The sequence below is a fragment of the Dermacentor variabilis genome, chromosome 2 (assembly GCF_050947875.1).
Source record: "Dermacentor variabilis isolate Ectoservices chromosome 2, ASM5094787v1, whole genome shotgun sequence".
NCBI classification, from domain to species: domain Eukaryota; kingdom Metazoa; phylum Arthropoda; class Arachnida; order Ixodida; family Ixodidae; genus Dermacentor; species Dermacentor variabilis.
In genome coordinates, this window is record NC_134569.1 from 75,931,206 (window position 1) to 75,948,143 (window position 16,938).

General features: G+C 41.9%; 1 protein-coding gene across 10 annotated transcripts in view; it reads right to left on the reverse strand.

The window, feature by feature from the left end:
- The window catches only part of LOC142572115 (serine/threonine-protein kinase mig-15-like), a 108,171-nt gene extending 91,374 nt beyond the window's left edge, over nt 1–16,797 (reverse strand). For 7 of the 10 annotated variants that reach the window (XM_075680997.1, XM_075680990.1, XM_075680992.1 and 4 more), the window contains exons 1-11: nt 16,441–16,797; nt 10,995–11,060; nt 10,822–10,878; nt 9,874–9,918; nt 8,978–9,058; nt 8,858–8,906; nt 6,738–6,799; nt 6,530–6,620; nt 2,630–2,702; nt 1,321–1,378; nt 34–88 (exon numbers count right to left, since the gene is read on the reverse strand). In XM_075680997.1, coding sequence (XP_075537112.1) covers nt 34–88; nt 1,321–1,378; nt 2,630–2,702; nt 6,530–6,620; nt 6,738–6,799; nt 8,858–8,906; nt 8,978–9,058; nt 9,874–9,918; nt 10,822–10,878; nt 10,995–11,060; nt 16,441–16,503 — 700 coding nt within the window. In that variant the 5' untranslated portion in view covers nt 16,504–16,797. The remainder of the gene's footprint in view (nt 1–33; nt 89–1,320; nt 1,379–2,629; nt 2,703–6,529; nt 6,621–6,737; nt 6,800–8,857; nt 8,907–8,977; nt 9,059–9,873; nt 9,919–10,821; nt 10,879–10,994; nt 11,061–16,440) is intronic. The other 3 variants (XM_075680996.1, XM_075680995.1, XM_075680994.1) reach the window with 1 other exon arrangement.
- Nucleotides 16,798–16,938: the final 141 nt, after the last annotated feature.

Consider the following 16,938-nt stretch of genomic DNA (forward strand, 5'->3'; position numbering starts at 1 on the left):
CAGTCCCATGAAATTAAAATATAAGGAACTCACGTGGTTGTGACTCGGCCATTTCAAGTGCAGTGATTCCAAGGGACCACAGATCACTCTGCAAGGGTACACATAATACCAAGGATGTCAGGGAAAGTTTCTGTTCAGCTTAGCCACAATTGAAGCCACGAACACGCAACCTATACAGTCGCCGACCGTTTATTCGGACCTCATGGGGACTGCGGAAATGTCCGAATAAATAGGCGTCTGAAAAAGCAGATTAAGAAAAAAAAAAAAAAAAAAAAGAAAGAAATCCTTTATTTCCACGCACTTATTCGGGCTCGGCAGTAGGCTTGAAGAAATCGTGAATGCGCGCCGTTGCATGTTGTTCTGCTTACGCGCAATGAGATAAGCCTGAATCTCAGAGAGGGTCGTACGGTCACTATAGGCGGCTGAAAGCACAGTCACTGCTTGTACTAGCTCCGCATGCGACGGCAGTGTAGCACGTGGTGCATCATCTTCCGACTCTGAGTCATCATCCGGTGGTGCAGCAGAAACCTGACGAATGATCTCGCCGTCAAGTTCTGCGCATGTCAGTACAGGATGTCAGCACCTGTGAAACTGTCAAATGAGACGGTGTGCAGAATCGCAATCAGAAGGCAACAAATCCTAGGCCTCCCGGCACATGCTTGCCGGCATGCTCCAGCGCAGTCTACGGGGGCACTGTCGGCGCCATTAGACATCTGACGTGATGTTTCCGTATGCCGCGTTGGATCACCGCAACCTCTACACAGCACACAAAGCAAACACCACCACGCCGACACCAGTCGCACAAACGAAAAACGTAGCCTACTCACAGCATCGTGCACGAAGAAACAAACAAATCAGCTGCTGGATTGACTTGACATGGCTTACTAAGCTGAGACCGGAACTGCTGTAGCAACTCTATCAAACCAGGCAGAAACAATGATGAGTGGGGATTTCCAGTAGCGCCACTTCGTGGGGCAGCAAGGAGGCTCCGTTCAAAATAAAAATGGCGCTCAGCTAGTCGAACCATGCACCGGTCAGAGTTGGTGCATGGTGCTCTCGATCGAGCTGGCTCAAGGAGTGTCCGAAAAATCAAACAAGGTTGTAAGGTGTCCTAACTTTCGGCAGTTATACATTATGGTCTATGGGGAGAATGGCGGTGCCGTGAAGCAGACCGAATAATCGAGCATGTCCGAATTTTTTGGAGTCCGGAAAATCAGTCGGCGACTGCACATGCAAATGGTGAAAATGTGACAAAGCGAAGCAGTACTGTCATTCCTGTAACTAGACAACACAGCCATTAAGTACTTGGAGTATACTCACCCTGTTGTCGTATGTAGCATCTGGGTTCTCATCGCAAGCTATCACTTCTGGGGCCATCCTATTGTATTCAAAAGAAAAAAACTATCAACTTAGGCATAGTCTCTGGTTGAGTACATTATTTTAAATACAAGCATGTGTAAATTAATATCGCATAAAAACTGCTTCAGGCAGCAGATTCTAAGCAGTGTACCTTTACTGTTTTTTCTGAACTTGCATCTTTGCACATTTCCCTCCAAGAAAAGTCAAAATTTATGTGTGAGCACATTCTACAACAGAAGCCTACAGCAGCCACAAACTGTGCACACTACATTCAATGAAGGAAAGATTCAGCATTTCAAGGGATTAGTATGTTCATAGATTGTTCTAGTATGCCACTAGTGAACACCGCACTTATCATACTTATTAAAGGCCAAGGTTAGTCCACTGCAGGCCAAATGCCTCTCCTCGAGGTCTTTAATTATCAGTCATGTTTCACCCAGACTTTCACCCATGAATTTTGCAATCTCATCACACTATGAAACATTGTTCCAGCGCACAAATAAACACAGAAAAAAGAGGAACACAACAAGAACACTGGTTGTTCTTTCTCTGCTCGTCCATGTTTATTTTTCACGGGAACACTGTTTCCTAATTCTATTCACAACCAACTAGCTCAGCTGTCTGCACTTGGCTCATCACACTAAGCGATTTGTTGTTGCTCGTGATCCCATTAATTTCCCCTTTGCACCCATACGAGATGGCAGCCTAATCAAAGGAAAGCCATGCACAAAGCATCTTTACTTTGTACAAGGAGGTCACATTGTGCAGTATATATTGCAGTTAAAGTTCACATAGATTGAAGATTGTAAAAAAATTGAATTGAAAATCACCTCCACTGAAACAGATTATGAAAGGGACAACACAAAAACATCTGCAGCTGCATGCCAACACAGCATGCAACCCCAAAATGAACGACACAGCGCAGCTCAATGCTGAGTGCTAAAAGTTATCTAACTCAAGGGCACATAGCCACTTGCTAAGGGAGAATGCGGAAATGTTTGAGGGTCCAACCTTGGCTGTTGATGCTATATATTATAGGTACATATTGCTGTTCTGGTATAAGACGATGTGAAATTTCTGCCTTTGTGGTCTCCCTGCCATTTTTTTTTTTAGAATGTCATTCTTAGACAACCATCACTGTCCACAATGCATGCTGTTGCAAGTTGAACAGAGCCTAAAGCTGTGGCTGAGAGCAATTTAACAATAAGCATCTGTATCAAAATGCATGTGAAGGCATCTGAATAACAGGATGGCTATTACGAGTACTTACCAATAAGGAGTTCCAATAAATGTGTTACGTCGTCCTATTGTACGGTCCAACTGAGCACTTACTCCAAAGTCCACTGTTCAGAACAAGGCAGGGATGTCAATAATTAATACAAGAAACAGGCATCAGGTTTTCTAAAAACTAGTACACAAGCTAACCAGAATTGGCACATTGTTCGTAATTTAAGCACAAGAAGGATAAAAAAGTGTTTCAGTTTTACCATGATGACAAGTTCAGAAACTCCTTATATGAAATTAACCTCTTCCAAATACTAAAATAATTCATATAATGCCTGCAGATTAGACTTCCCATTGGCTAATCATCTACAGCTTGAGTTGGCTTTTCATGCAATTATAACCAGCATTAAAGCATAGTTCAAATAACTCAATTTTTCACTTCGTCTGCTTAGCATTTGCCATGACATAGCACTTGCATTCTTGTGTTAAATATGCTGTATCAAGCCACACCAATTACCACTTATGATGCACTGTGCTTGTTACAACTAAATAGACACTTCGGCTTTCCTTGTATCTAAGAAACACAGGTGCTTTAAGGTGCTTTAAAATAATTTTTCTAATATTTGCACTAGAGATTTGAAGATTCATTGACTTATATACTTTCAAGCAGATTTCAAATAAGTCATTTATTTTTGTGCAGCTGCTATAGTTTCTTAGTTATGTCTTGCACAATAGAAAAATATAGTGATTTTACAGGCACTTTATTGAGGAATAAGTTTTCGCAAGAAAGCTTCGTACTTCAGCTTATTTAGCTTTTTCTAGATGGCAAAGTGATGATATCTATCCAAACGGCATGTACAATTACTGGAACTATAAAAAAAGAAAGTTAGTACACTTCAACAAATTTTTTTTCACAATCTCATAACTCATAACTCAATCTCATAACTTTGTACACTTATAACTGTCTTATACTAATGAAATTTGACATACATACTCTTGAAGATATGTACAGTGCTCGTATCTACTTGAAACTGCAATATCTCTCAGCAGTAATTGCTAAAGTACAAAGTTATGTTTCATGGAATTGAGAACAAATTTTTTTTAAATGTTCCAATTTTTTTTTTCCCTATTTCCAGTAATTGCACATGCTGTTTGGCTAGATATCGGCACTTTACAATCTACAAAGAGCTAAACAAGCTGCAGTGCGATGCTTTTTGTGAAAATTTAGTACAAAAAAAGTGCCCAGAAAGATGACTATATTTAGACCTTGTGCATCCCATCCCATTAAAAGCTATAACAGCTACACAAACATTAAGTACATATTCCAAATACACATAGAAAACTATAATTTGCTGAATTTTGAAACCTCTAGTACAAATAATAAAAAAATGTTGTTTCAAGGAGTGTCTCCCCTTAATTGCTCAACAATTTGACATGACAGTTTGCTTGTGAAATGCCCTTCGCAATAGCATTGCAGAATAGACGGACAGACAAAATTCCACAAGCATACAGACATACATTTTACCTTAGCCCCTCTGACCTCATGAGAACTAGTCATACGAGTGCTCGGAATTGCTTTTTGCCTTCAGGCAAAACTTTTCTGCGCTGTTTATGAAGTGTAAAAATAATTCAAATTACTTATATTTGAATGTCACATACTTCACTTTGTTCTTCACTTGCCAGAATGTGCATGTGTGTGTGATTTATTCTTTTTTTTTAATTTATGTTGATTTTAATAATACAATTGCTCCCATAGGCAACACCCTGTAGTACTTCATTATGCAGAAAAGAAGTGGACAACTATCGACTGAAAGGAGCACTGAAGCGAAAAAAGAAAGAAGACAGAACTCATCTGCGCATCCTCAGGAATGGTAACACCATGCGTCAGTCGGGTACACGTGCCGGTCTACGTGAGAGATAACTGTTAAGGCACTTAATCTCTTCCTTAAGCAAAATAATTGAAGGTTGACTCATGCACGCACTTCCACCATTATAGATATGTCATGCCTCTACCATAAGACGTGTATCTTCATTCTTATGCCTGTACAATATCCCGCATACATCTAACTCTAGCGTGCAGTTACAATCTTCGCAATTTAGCGAAAGATTAGAAGGCGATCCACCGGTTAACGACCTTTTATGTTCCATTAGCCTCTGATTGATGCACCATCCCGTTTGCCCTACGCAGAACTGGCCACAGCTAAGGGGAATTTTATAAACCACACCCATACGACAATCAGTAAAACTGTTGTTCTTATTGTGCTTCACTGGACAAATATCTGTTAGTTTTTTGCCTTTTACCCGCTACTTTTTTCTCTGTACGGCAGAGCATATCTTACCTAGCTTATTGGGAGCAGTGAAAGCAACATTAACGTCATATCTACTTGCAACTTTTTTAAGCCGGTGCGACACTGAATGAATATACGGAATAGCCACTACTCTCTTTATGCTATTACTGCTTTCTGTAATCACGTCAGTCCCTCTCGAAACCGACTTCTTTAGGCGCTCAGCCACAGTGTCCACTGCTACACTAGGATAACCTGCTTCTAATAGGCGCCGGACCTGCGCATTAAAACTGGCGCCCATTTTGTGCATGCAGGATCTGGTGAAGGAAGATTTAAGGCACGACATGGCAATTCCGTTTTTTACTACTTTGGAATGCTCGGACTGAAAGTTTAGCAACGGCTTCAAAGATCTTGGGGAGTACTGCCAACAAACATGATTTTGTTCGAACACCAAGGAAATGTCAAGAAATTGAATTACGCATCGCTGAGGAAATTCCTTGGTAAACTTTAATCCTTTAAAATCCTTTAAATTTAATCCTTTAAACTTTATGGAGGAGGATTAAAGTTTAAAGATTAAAGTTTAAAGATTAAAGAATTAACATTAATGTTGCTTTCACTGCTCCCAATAAGCTAGGTAAGATATGCACTGCCGTACAGAGAAAAAAGGAGCAGGTAAAAGGCAAAAAACGAACAGATATTTGTCCAGTGAAGCACAATAAGAACAACAGTTTTACTGATTGTCGTTTGGGTGTGGTTTATAAAATTCCCCTTAGCTGTGGCCAGTTCTACGTAGGGCAAACGGGACGGTGTATCAACCAGAGGCTAATGGAACTTAAGAGGTCGTTAACCGGTGGATCGCCTGCTAATCTTTCGCTACATTGCGAAGATTGTAACTGCACGCTAGAGTTAGATGTATGCGGGATATTGTACAGGCATAAGAATGAAGATACACGTCTTATGGTCGAGGCATGACATATCTATAATGGTGGAAGTGCGTGCATGAGTCAACCTTCGATTATTTTACACAAGGAAGAGATTAAGTGCCGTAACACTTATCTCTCACGTAGACCGGCACGTGTACCCGACTGACGCATGGTGTTACCATTCCTGAGGATGCGCAGATGAGTTGTGTCTTCTTTCTTCTTTCGCTTCAGTGCTCCCTTCAGTTGATAGTTGTCCACTTCTCTACTCTTGTGTCCTGTCTGCATGCTTCGCTTCTTTTTTGCATAATGAATCCTTACCAACTAGCTCAGCTTTCTGTCGATCTAATCCTGTAGTACTTGGTCTGTCAAGTACTTTCAAATAACATAGGACTAAAATAAAATCAAAGTTGTCATTTCCCATTCAATGGGATAAATACCTATGATTAACTGTGAAAAATCTTTTTCAGTACAGTTGAACACGAGTCAGATTCACAGAACTTTCTTCATATATGTGCAGTTTATGACTTGCCAGCAATTTACCCATGATCACATCAACTCCTGTTATATTGGCTGGCAAATCAAATATAATTTTCATTAACTTAGCCTCTGCTCCTTTGAGAACCAATAGCAATTAGTTTAATGCATTAAGCTTGTTGTCTTACTGAAGAGGCATCGTAAATCAACCTGGGTTTAGTTTCAGCTGAGGAAACTTGGAAATTGCTCCAATATGTTACTCACCAAGCTTGACTTCAGCATTGTCGGTGAGCAAGACATTCTGCCCTTTGATGTCCCTGTGTATAATCTTGTTGGCATGCAAATGGCTCAGACCCTAAATGTAAAAGAGGACAGGACAAAGGGGGTGGGGGAGCGAGCAAGAGTGAGTAAGTTGGCAATGCGAAAATAACAAAGAAAATAACTAAAATAACAGCAGCAAACTATCTCCTACCCTGAGGATCTCTCTGCATATGTAAGCAATCCACTCTTCCTTCAGTGACTGGCCCTTGGTTGCTGTAAATACCACATCGAGTGCAGTCATGGCTGGTACTCTTAGCAGTTTAAAGAGACACTAAAGCAAAGCACTAATACCCTGACACACGCGCACTCTAAAGTCCTTTAGGTAAGGGGACATCTACCAGAAAAGGCGTTCAAGTGCAGTGACACACGATAAAGGAGTATCTCCCTTCAGGCAAAGTTCCTTTGTGGGAAAGGAGATCGCGCATCTACTTTTCGAGCGGAAAAGGAGTTACTCTCACACGCAGCGTGCACAGTTCATCAATAGAAGTAAACCTGCCACACAGCTACAGTGCCCCATAACAATTTTTTCACCTTGCGAAAATGTTTTTAATTTTTAGCAGTAATGCAATTTGTCGAACAGTGAAGATTTACTCAAGCTATACTCTAAAACGCTCGCATAACGTCGCTAGTGCCGCCATGTTGAATTCCAGCAGTGTCATTTCTTGCGTCGTCTTTGGTGTGTTAGCATCATGAAACCATCGTTCGTTGCGCACGGTAGGCCCACCTTCCGCGGTTGGCGGCTCGAGGGTACACTGCCGAAGCAGTCAACATGAAGCATGATCATGATGAGTGGATGTTTGACGTTTTCCACTTTCGCCTTGGCTGTGTTTATCTCATCTTCAAGAGATCCGAGAACAACAAGCGTCAGAGACCTCAACTCTTGCTTCGTCGCTAGCGTTTTGCTGAGCCATGATGCAAATGCGCAGTTCTGCCAAGCGATCACAATTGTATGAATAACACATTGAATAAGACGCGTTAAGCCTGCACACACAAAGGAAGGGACAACAAAGACGTGAAAAAGGACGACAGAAACGTGGCCAGCACCATACTAAACAGCACGCACAGCTATTCTAGTACACTGTAGCATAGCAAAACACTGACTGTACATAGTTGCTGGACCAATCTAAATTGCTGCTAAGAGTGCAAAAATGTGAATAAAATAAGCTAATATGCGCATTATAAGCCATCAACAAGGGAAAAAATGTTTTTGGGTTCTACAGTAGCTAAATGTAATCCAAATACGCAGATTTTTAAAAATGTTTTCTCTCTTGCTGCTTTAAAAGCCAGCACTATTTTCCTTGCAGCGTTCATCTGAGGAACCACCCAAGGAAGTTAGTGCGGTGCCGTGTGTCATTGGCGCAACTCCTTTCTGCAAAAGGTCCTTCAGAGTAACAAAAGGGGTTTACTGCAAGAAACCTTAGTTCTGCCCGTGTGTCAGGGGTATAAATTAGTTTGAATAGATAAAGCGTTCTTTGAAAACTCTGTTGTTAATTTCAGTATAATAGGTTGATTATTAGAAGAGAAAATGAAAGTCAAAGTTTCAGTTTCGTGACAAATTCCCAACACCGGTGCGTCCTGTGAAGTCGTAGATTTCAAAGTACTTTTTTTATTTAGGCCGCGTTGGCTCAGCAAAAGTTCCTGAAACTTCTCACGTTCATTATTCGGCTGCTTTAGAACACTATGAAGTCTATCTTTACTGCTAAAGAATTAACTAGGCCCTAGAAAGCACTGTCAAAATCCATGACGTCCCAGTGAGCTGGGTCGGGAACTTCAAGTAGGTACAGTGGCTGAAAAGCATAGCGCCGTACCAGTCGGCCTCCTTCCAGTTCTGGATCTCTCACTAAAATACTAAGCACTCAAAACAAACCATACCTTAACCAAATCTGTACTGGTATGCTTAAATTAATATGGACATAACCATCTTGCATAATTTCAACAAAATGAACTGGATGTCCCGAAATGCAAATTTATTCACAGCCGGCATCAATTATTCAAGCAAAATGGCACCTTTATAAAACACCTCAATTTAAGTAAACATTGTTTTAAGCGTTTTAACATGCCTAACACAAATCCTCTAGCTAGCCGATACCACAGGAATTGAAATTTACTACAAAAGGACTAGTGGAGAAAAGAGCACTGGAATGCCTTCTTTTGTTAAGAAACCAGTGAAGCAGGAAAAGTAGAGTTGGCATGGTAAACAAGTGCTCATAATTACTGCAGTGGGACAGAAAATTAGACGGGAAAAATGTTAAAAAAGTCGCATGCACTTACACTTGACAAGATCTGTGACTGAACCAGCACCGCAGTACTCCATGACCAACTGAAAGTGACAAAAGCAGCCATAGGACTCTCCCCATCTCTCCTAATAGCAAATAGGAACAAAATACTGACCCAGAGCTTATCATCTTTGCCTGGTGGACTCTTCTGTATGAATGCCCCATAGTAGGTGGCAATATTACGGTGATGGGAATACTGCACGGGGAACAAAAAGCCAATATTAGCTTCACAAAACATCATAAGGGTATTTAACAAAAAACAATATTCTGGGATTTTACATGCAAAACCCACGATGCAATTATGAGGCACGCTGTAGTAGAGGACTACAGATTAATTTTAACCACCTGGGCTTCTTTACCATGCCCTAAATCTAAGCACATGAGCATTTTTTGCATATTGCCCCCATTAAAAATGTGGCTGCTCAGGCCGGGATCCAACAAGTCAGCCTGAGCTCAGCAGCTCAATGCCATAGCCACTGCGCTACTGCGGTGGGTCCCAACACATCTTGTCTACTGTAGTTTAAAGGACGTTCCCAGAGACTTTCTATCCCAACTGTCCACACCAACAGTAAGATATGTGTCCGTGTCTTCTCAATCACTCGCCACTCTATCCAATCTTGTCAAATTCATTTTCTTTCCCTAGGCACTCTTGTTACATTAATAGATTGCTGGTTATCTCTTCTATGCATCGCAAGACCTGCTCAATCCCACTTCTCCCTCTCAATCCCAATTAGTATAGCATCAGTCGCACTTTACATTCAATACATTCTGCCGTCTTTCCACCACTTAACATAATGCTTGGCAGTTGTCTCCCATTTCTTACAGTACAGCAACACAAATTTCGAGTGCATGTCACGAGAACATGGTAGGGACAAAACTTTATTTAGGCAATTGTGTGACGTTACCTTCCAGCGAGAGGCAAAGGGTTCATCACTCAACCCATTCCATATTAAATAACATAGCGCACTAACACTTGTGGATGGTAGTGTAACAATTTGCCCATACACTTACCTTCTTTAGGACATTAATCTCTAGCTTAATTTCTTCCTCTTCATCCTGCAATGCAAGGAACGCAACAAGGCATAAGCGCTTTGGTCTTGTGAAAGCAAAAGGGAATGTAGAGAAAAGGGGAATTGTAACCAACTAGCCCAAACCAGTACCCTTTTAAGGAATATAGGCTCCACCTGACAAGTTCAGCACTCTCAGTAATTTCAAGCATTCTGTCGCTTAGGTTATTACATGTGGTTCAAGAACTCAAGAACAAGTTATCTGGTTCATGTGGTTCATGAACACGGATAAATTGTGGCATGAAAATAATACATCCTAACATTTGTGTTATTCTAACACCTAATCTATGCAAAAAGGGGGACTTCTAAAATACCTCATCCAATCCTTGCCACAAAGCATAATGCCACAAAAGATGGCCATCTGCTGGCTTCTGCACAAACTGATAAGCTGTAATGCCAGCAGTATTATACACTAAAACTTGCATGCAAAATTCCGTATAGTTGTTTCTGTAATAATGAACAGAACATGAACCAATTTTCTCCTTCCTCATATCAATAATTTGGTGACTATGCATGGCATCATCGACTCTCCTTCCCTTCCCCCATCCAGATAAAGTTTACATGTTAGCAAACAAGCCTCACAAGAAAAGAAGCCTTCTATAAAAATGGCTGATGTTTTAACAGAAACATGGCGGTGCTCTATTTCTTACACTCTGTTCCTGGAAGTGGTGCATACGTCTCAACTATTTACACATACTTCTAAGTGAAACAAAGCAAATACTGACACAGGCTAAAAACAGGCAATAATGCTTTGAAATTACACGTCATAGTAAAATTATGAGCACACTATTATTGCTCTTCATTGGCTAAGCACAAAGTCCTCCCTATGAACAACCTTTGCACAGCTCATGCTGCCTGCCTGCACTACTTTTTTCTTGCAAAAAACCCTCACCTCCGTAACATCCATAATCTTAATGGCCGCAAGCTGACCAGTCTTGGTGTGCCGACCCTGCAACGAAAGCAGAAAAAAATTGTGCAAAAACTACCGTTGTGCTGCATTTTTTTCTGTGCTAAACCATGGAAAATGAATGTTTAAACTATTGAACATGTGGGTAATGCACAAACCTTGTATACTTGTCCATAGGTACCATTTCCGACTACTTCAATTAGTTCAAATATACCAGCAGGATCCTGCAGTAAGAGCAAAGAGTTAGAAACACTCAACTAAACCTGATGACAGCAAAGGCTGTGCAACTTTTGACATGGCCAAGAACACCATCATAAGTTCGAGAGTGCCTTGTTAGTACAGCAAGCTCAGTCTTGAACTGGTCACAGTAAACTAAAATGTATGTCTGCACTTCCATGTCTGCAAATGCGTGCTACATTGGTCCGCTGCAAGCTTAAACGGCCCCACAATACCTTTTATGAAAGGAGTGGTTTGCGCATGGCATTAAAGGGCATTTACTCACAAATCTATCCCAACAAGGTGTTTGGGATTAGCCTTACATTACCAGAATTATAGACACTCAAATGTTGCTGCTGCCATGCCTTTACACCCTGCCCATTAACAGCCATCGCAGTCATGTAACAGAATGCCCAATATGCTCTGCCCATCACTTTGCTGAGCCTTTGTAGTGGCACGACCTCGAGATTAAATGGCATGACCCCCATTGCACTGCCTACCTTTGATTATAATCGTGGCACAGTGGCATCATTTTTTGCCATCAGATGGCACCACTGCACCATCTGTCATCAAGAGACCACTCAGCACATTTTAATGAAATGTGAAGGGATTACCCAGCGAGACCCGTAGGTAACATACGCCTTCCATAAATGCTTGGATTTAAAGTGGGCGGAAGCAACAACCGGTCAGCGGTCGAGATAAGCAAGAGATGTTTAGAGCATTGGTGGAAATAAAGTAGGGAAGAGAAAGAAAGATTAAGGAAATGTATACAAAAATGTTAGAATCAAAAGCATGTATAGCATAACTCAACTCAAGCAGTCTAGGTGACTATTTATCACTGCCTGTTTTAAAGGATATGCCAATAGATCATCATAGATACATCTGCTTTTACCATGGGCATCACTTACTTGCAATGTTTAAAGAAATAAACTTAGTAGCAGTTATGCCAGCTCTTGTGTAAAACTACTAAAGCAGAAGGAGGGGCAGATGTCTTAAAGGTTGAAGGAAAGGACAAGCAGTCTTTCGAGTTAAATTGTATGTTACCAGCCTAATGTACAGAAACAATAATTGGCTCGGATGTTCAGATAATGATGACTCGTGACTAATCAAGTTTATTTACCACAGAATGTAGAACTGAAGTTTTCACTGATTCAAACCAATGTTTGTTAGCATAAACTAATAATAATTACAGCATACATTTCTTTTATACAAGAACTCTATACGGCTTCCAAGCTGAAAAAAAAAAAATCCTTTCGTGCTATTCTTCAGTCGAAGTATTTTAAAAAGATCACACTGTAGAAGAACACCTGAGGAGCAATCCATCATTTTATTACACCTACTTGAGTTTATATGCCATTGTGATCAAAAGTGACTGCAAAACTTGGAAGTGCTTTTTCATTTCAGCGATTATATGTAGGTCATGCACCGCCAAAGAAGTATTCAAGGGTAATGAATTTCAAACGTCATTATGGCATTACTAGCACATCTGCCTCCCAACACGGCCTTTGAATACCACACTAACGGTGCGGCCATATTTAATATGGCAGCAAACTAGTGTTCATTGACAAATGAGCTGGCATGGTTGGGACACAAGTGTAGGCAGTGTATGGATGAAAAGTTCTAGAGAAGGTGGCGAACCTGAACCGAGAAACATGTTCTTCTGTTTGTTTTCTTTTCGATTTCATTTCAGAATGAAACAAATTGTAATGTTCCTGTTCCAATTCTACACCCTGGTTTTCCATGTAGGTTAACTGGTCACACAGCATCCTCAGCAAGTCACGAACAAAAGGCATTCTCATCAGGTAAATTTTGTACATTTGTGTTCCCAATTTTACTGGTAACACAAAATGCCTTCCCCCTCCCACCCAAGTATACTGTGACCAAAAGCACAAAGGAAGGACAAGTTGCTGGGATGATGCCTCTCTTATTTATGGAGGCACCATGCAGAACCTGAAAGGATAATTATCTATTGGGTTGACAATTCAAAAGATACACCTAAGCTTAGACAATATGTGCAGAGTTGCTCCATCAACCATCAAACTTGCATTGGTCATTCTAAAAAAAAAAAAAAAAGTTGGTGTACCCATTTCTCGCACCAATATTTACTTGGATTCCATTTACAACAAGAACCTCTGAAGACTGAACGCCATCGCTGCCATATTCAAGAACTTCAAGACAGCTGCTAAATCAGATATCTCCTGTTCTTGCCCCTCCTCTCTGTAAAGCCTTTTAGTGAGCCCAAGCATGAAAATACTTGTGCACACTCGGGAAATGGTGCCCTCATGGATTGCACAGACACAAAGGGGAGGCACCCCAGTGGTTCCACAACGAATGTGTTGCGGTGACACCTCACCTGTCAGTAGCCAAGATCATGTGCTGTGCATCTGAAGCCAATGTATGACTGCAAAAACACATGCACTGTATGGAAGAGGATGACGTTATAGAGAGGGTTGAGAACGATTATCCCAAATGATTGCACATTCGAACAACCTCCTTGCCGTAACCACCAATGCCACGAGCAGGAATAGCAAGGTACAAGCTTTCGCCAAGATGCCAAGTCTAAATTTGGGCCATACTGCAAAGCTACTGTTTGCTATGTAAATTACAGCTCGCCTTCCCCATATTATTTCTACCAGTTGGTGCTGCCACTCTTGATTAGCTGCTCCTACTGCCACCACTACACTACAACACATTCTCTTTCCATACAGCCTGCTTGTAATGACAATTTCTAGAAGGCTTTACTATGATAGCGGCTCAAGCTAGAAGAGCCCATGTTCAAAATACAAATCTTTCAAGCACTGCTTATCCAAATGCCCACATCAGGATAACACCGAAGAATAGCAAGCAGTAATGAAAATAATTGTTTAAAAATTTATTTCATGCATCTTGAGCCCCTTATGATCAGACTTGTACTGTGAAATGGGCTAATATGCTATGTTATAAAAGTGGACTGGACGGCAACTGCCCGTGACGTTATTGGCACTTTTATTAGGCAGTCACGTAGCATGCAGCATGTCACTTTTTGTTGCTTAAGGTGATGAAAGCTTAAATCAGGGAAATTTCTGATCATCTCATTGTGGAGAGGATAAACTATTCCCTTTTGTTCTTGCAAGTGATACACTTTTTTAAGGCTAAGGCTTACAGTCAACTCACTGGATAACAATTTTTTTATAACTTCAGCAAGATGAAAGATATTATTGCTGAATTTGAAACAAAATAATTAGCACCTGGAGAAGCGAGAGGGAGGGGCCACATACACACCATCAACTATGCAATAAATCACATTGTGCCAAGTTCCTACAGTAAGTGGCCTAAGTGTTTTCACATTAGACATGTATGCATTGCAAAGGGAAAAGTGTAGCTGAAATGGCCACTTCCTCATGGCGCAGCCTTGACTAGCGGAAACCCTTTATTGACCTGCCATGGTTGCTCAGTGGCTATGGTGTTGGGCTGCTGAGCACGAGGTTTTGGGATCGAATCCCGCCACGGCGGCCGCACTTCAGTGGGGGCAAAATGCGAAAACACCCGTGTACTTAGATTTAGGTGCACGTTTAAGAACCCCAGGTGATCGAAATTTCCGGAGTCCTCCACTACGGCGTGCCTCATAATCAGAAAGTGGTTTTAGCACGTGAAACCCCATAAAAGAAAAAAACTTTATTATATCATGTTACCGCAACCAAAAATTATTTTAATCTGCCTTGTCACTGTTGCATAATAATTCCATGCGAGGTAACTCATCACAATGTCCAATGTCAACTTCCGTTACCCGCTTATATCTTCTGTGCCCACTGCCCTTAGGAGATTTTTTTTCTTCTTTTGTGACGAGATCAGAGTACCTACTATGACGACTTTCGGTTTTCACTTAAGCAGGATCTTATCTAAATGCCTGTTCACGGGACGCTGCAACCAGAATGCAGTGCGATTTGTATTCAGTTTCTGGCATTTTTCCAAACGGCCTGCAACAGAATGTTGACTCATTTGGGATCATATATCGCCTCACTTGGCTATATATATGTGTGTGTGTGTGTGTGTGTGTGTGTGTGTGTGTGTGTGCACGCACACACGCAGGCAAGAAATAAACGAATACGAGCACTGCACATCGACGCCATGCAGTTAGAGCAAACAAATACATTTCGTTTCTGATACTCCTTACTTCACCCTTCCCAGAATACCGAAAACCATGCCACCGAAAGCTCCCAATGCCATTTACAGAGGCGGCATGCGAGTACGCCTGGACGCACAGGAACTGAAGCAATCTCCCAGCAGCCAAACAGCCGCAACATGCAGCACAAGTTGTACAAATAACAAAATACATTTTTATAATACATGGAAACCTGATCTGAGAGCAATGAACCCGCCGTTATTCGGACATTTCTTGTCAGACCTAGCGTCTTCGCTAAAGTGAACGAAAATAATTGTTCGTTCTAGTTACACCATCTTGTCGCATCTACTTCAAAACTGCGCTCTGAGGTAGCATTATCGGATACGTTAACAGTGCAACGACACGCCCAGAGACTCACTGCGCCCAAATGTAGCCCAGATCAAAGTAAAAGCAAGACAAACAACTCATTGACGGAGATACTCGGTCCGCGCACAAGAATGCAGAGAAGGCGTGCTATTCCTCGGAGAATCAGCATCCGATAAGTCATGCCGTGCGGACAGGGCATCGGCCCAGTAGCTGTTGTGACGGAAGCAGCAAGAGTGGCGACAGGGCGAGCACAAAGTTTGACAAGGCGGTACCCGTGCTAGCATAATACGAAAACAGGGCAAAAAGTTGTCCACTGCGGAATAGATATACATCGTTTTGCGGATGCTGTACGCGATTACGCATAGAAAAAGAATGAAACCTAGAAAGCCTAGAAAGAGCGGCAGAGACGCAACCATGCCGGAAGTGAAGGTAGAAAGCATGAAATGTTGCTCTCGCCTCCGGTTGGGCGTGAGCGGCGCTTTCTCAAATGCAAGAACTATAGCTAAAGCAGATACTGTGCTAAAGGTCACAACTCATTCACAAGCGCGCATTTCCTTCTCAACGATAGCGCGCTAGAACACAGTGCTCAGAGCTACCATGCGAAATCACCTAATCGAACGAAGTCACATTAGCGAAATGTCCAAACAGTTAGGCCTAGCACACAAGGAGGCATTCCGGCTGACCAGCTGACTTTCACAGTGTACGTTTACCTGTAGACAGAGCGATTAAACTTGTTAGACCATCTAGTCCACGTGAGCGCGTTTCGAGAGAGCTGATAAGAAGCCAGGAAATTCAACATTTGCTGTACGGAAATTGGCGAAAGTAGAGGGCCCACTTGACATTTGCGGATCTCCGATACGCTCAATCACGAGCAAATTAGCTGAAAGACTAACTAAGACCGATCGGATGGACTCGCATACCTTTAGACTGTTGAGGTCGATGTCATCCAGACTGCAGTTTACACTCGGCTGGGTGTGCGCCATGGCGTTGACCGCAGCGAGAAAGCCGATAGGAACAAAAGATCTCAAGCGCCCCTCGGAGCCTTCTCGGAGGCTCCCTTGCCGAATAAAACACGGAAAGGGACTCCGGGCGGCTCGAGCGTAGCAATGTAACGTCACATTAGTCCTACACAGTCACTCAGGCGAACAGTGTCAAACACGGCGTAGTTTCAAGATTCTCATTGCAGACGTTCACACACACCTCACCAACACAACCGGCCGTCAATGCTCACTCTACAACATCCACCACTAACGCAGCCTACTGTGATGGTTTCAAGCCTTTCCCCGCCTCCGCGCTTGCCCTCATAAGTATTACGGCAACCGTTTAAGGTCGCTGCATACACTACGTTTACCAAACTTATATTTTAATATTACCTACCCATTGTTAAACGTCTTTTAAAATTTAATTAATAGAATCCA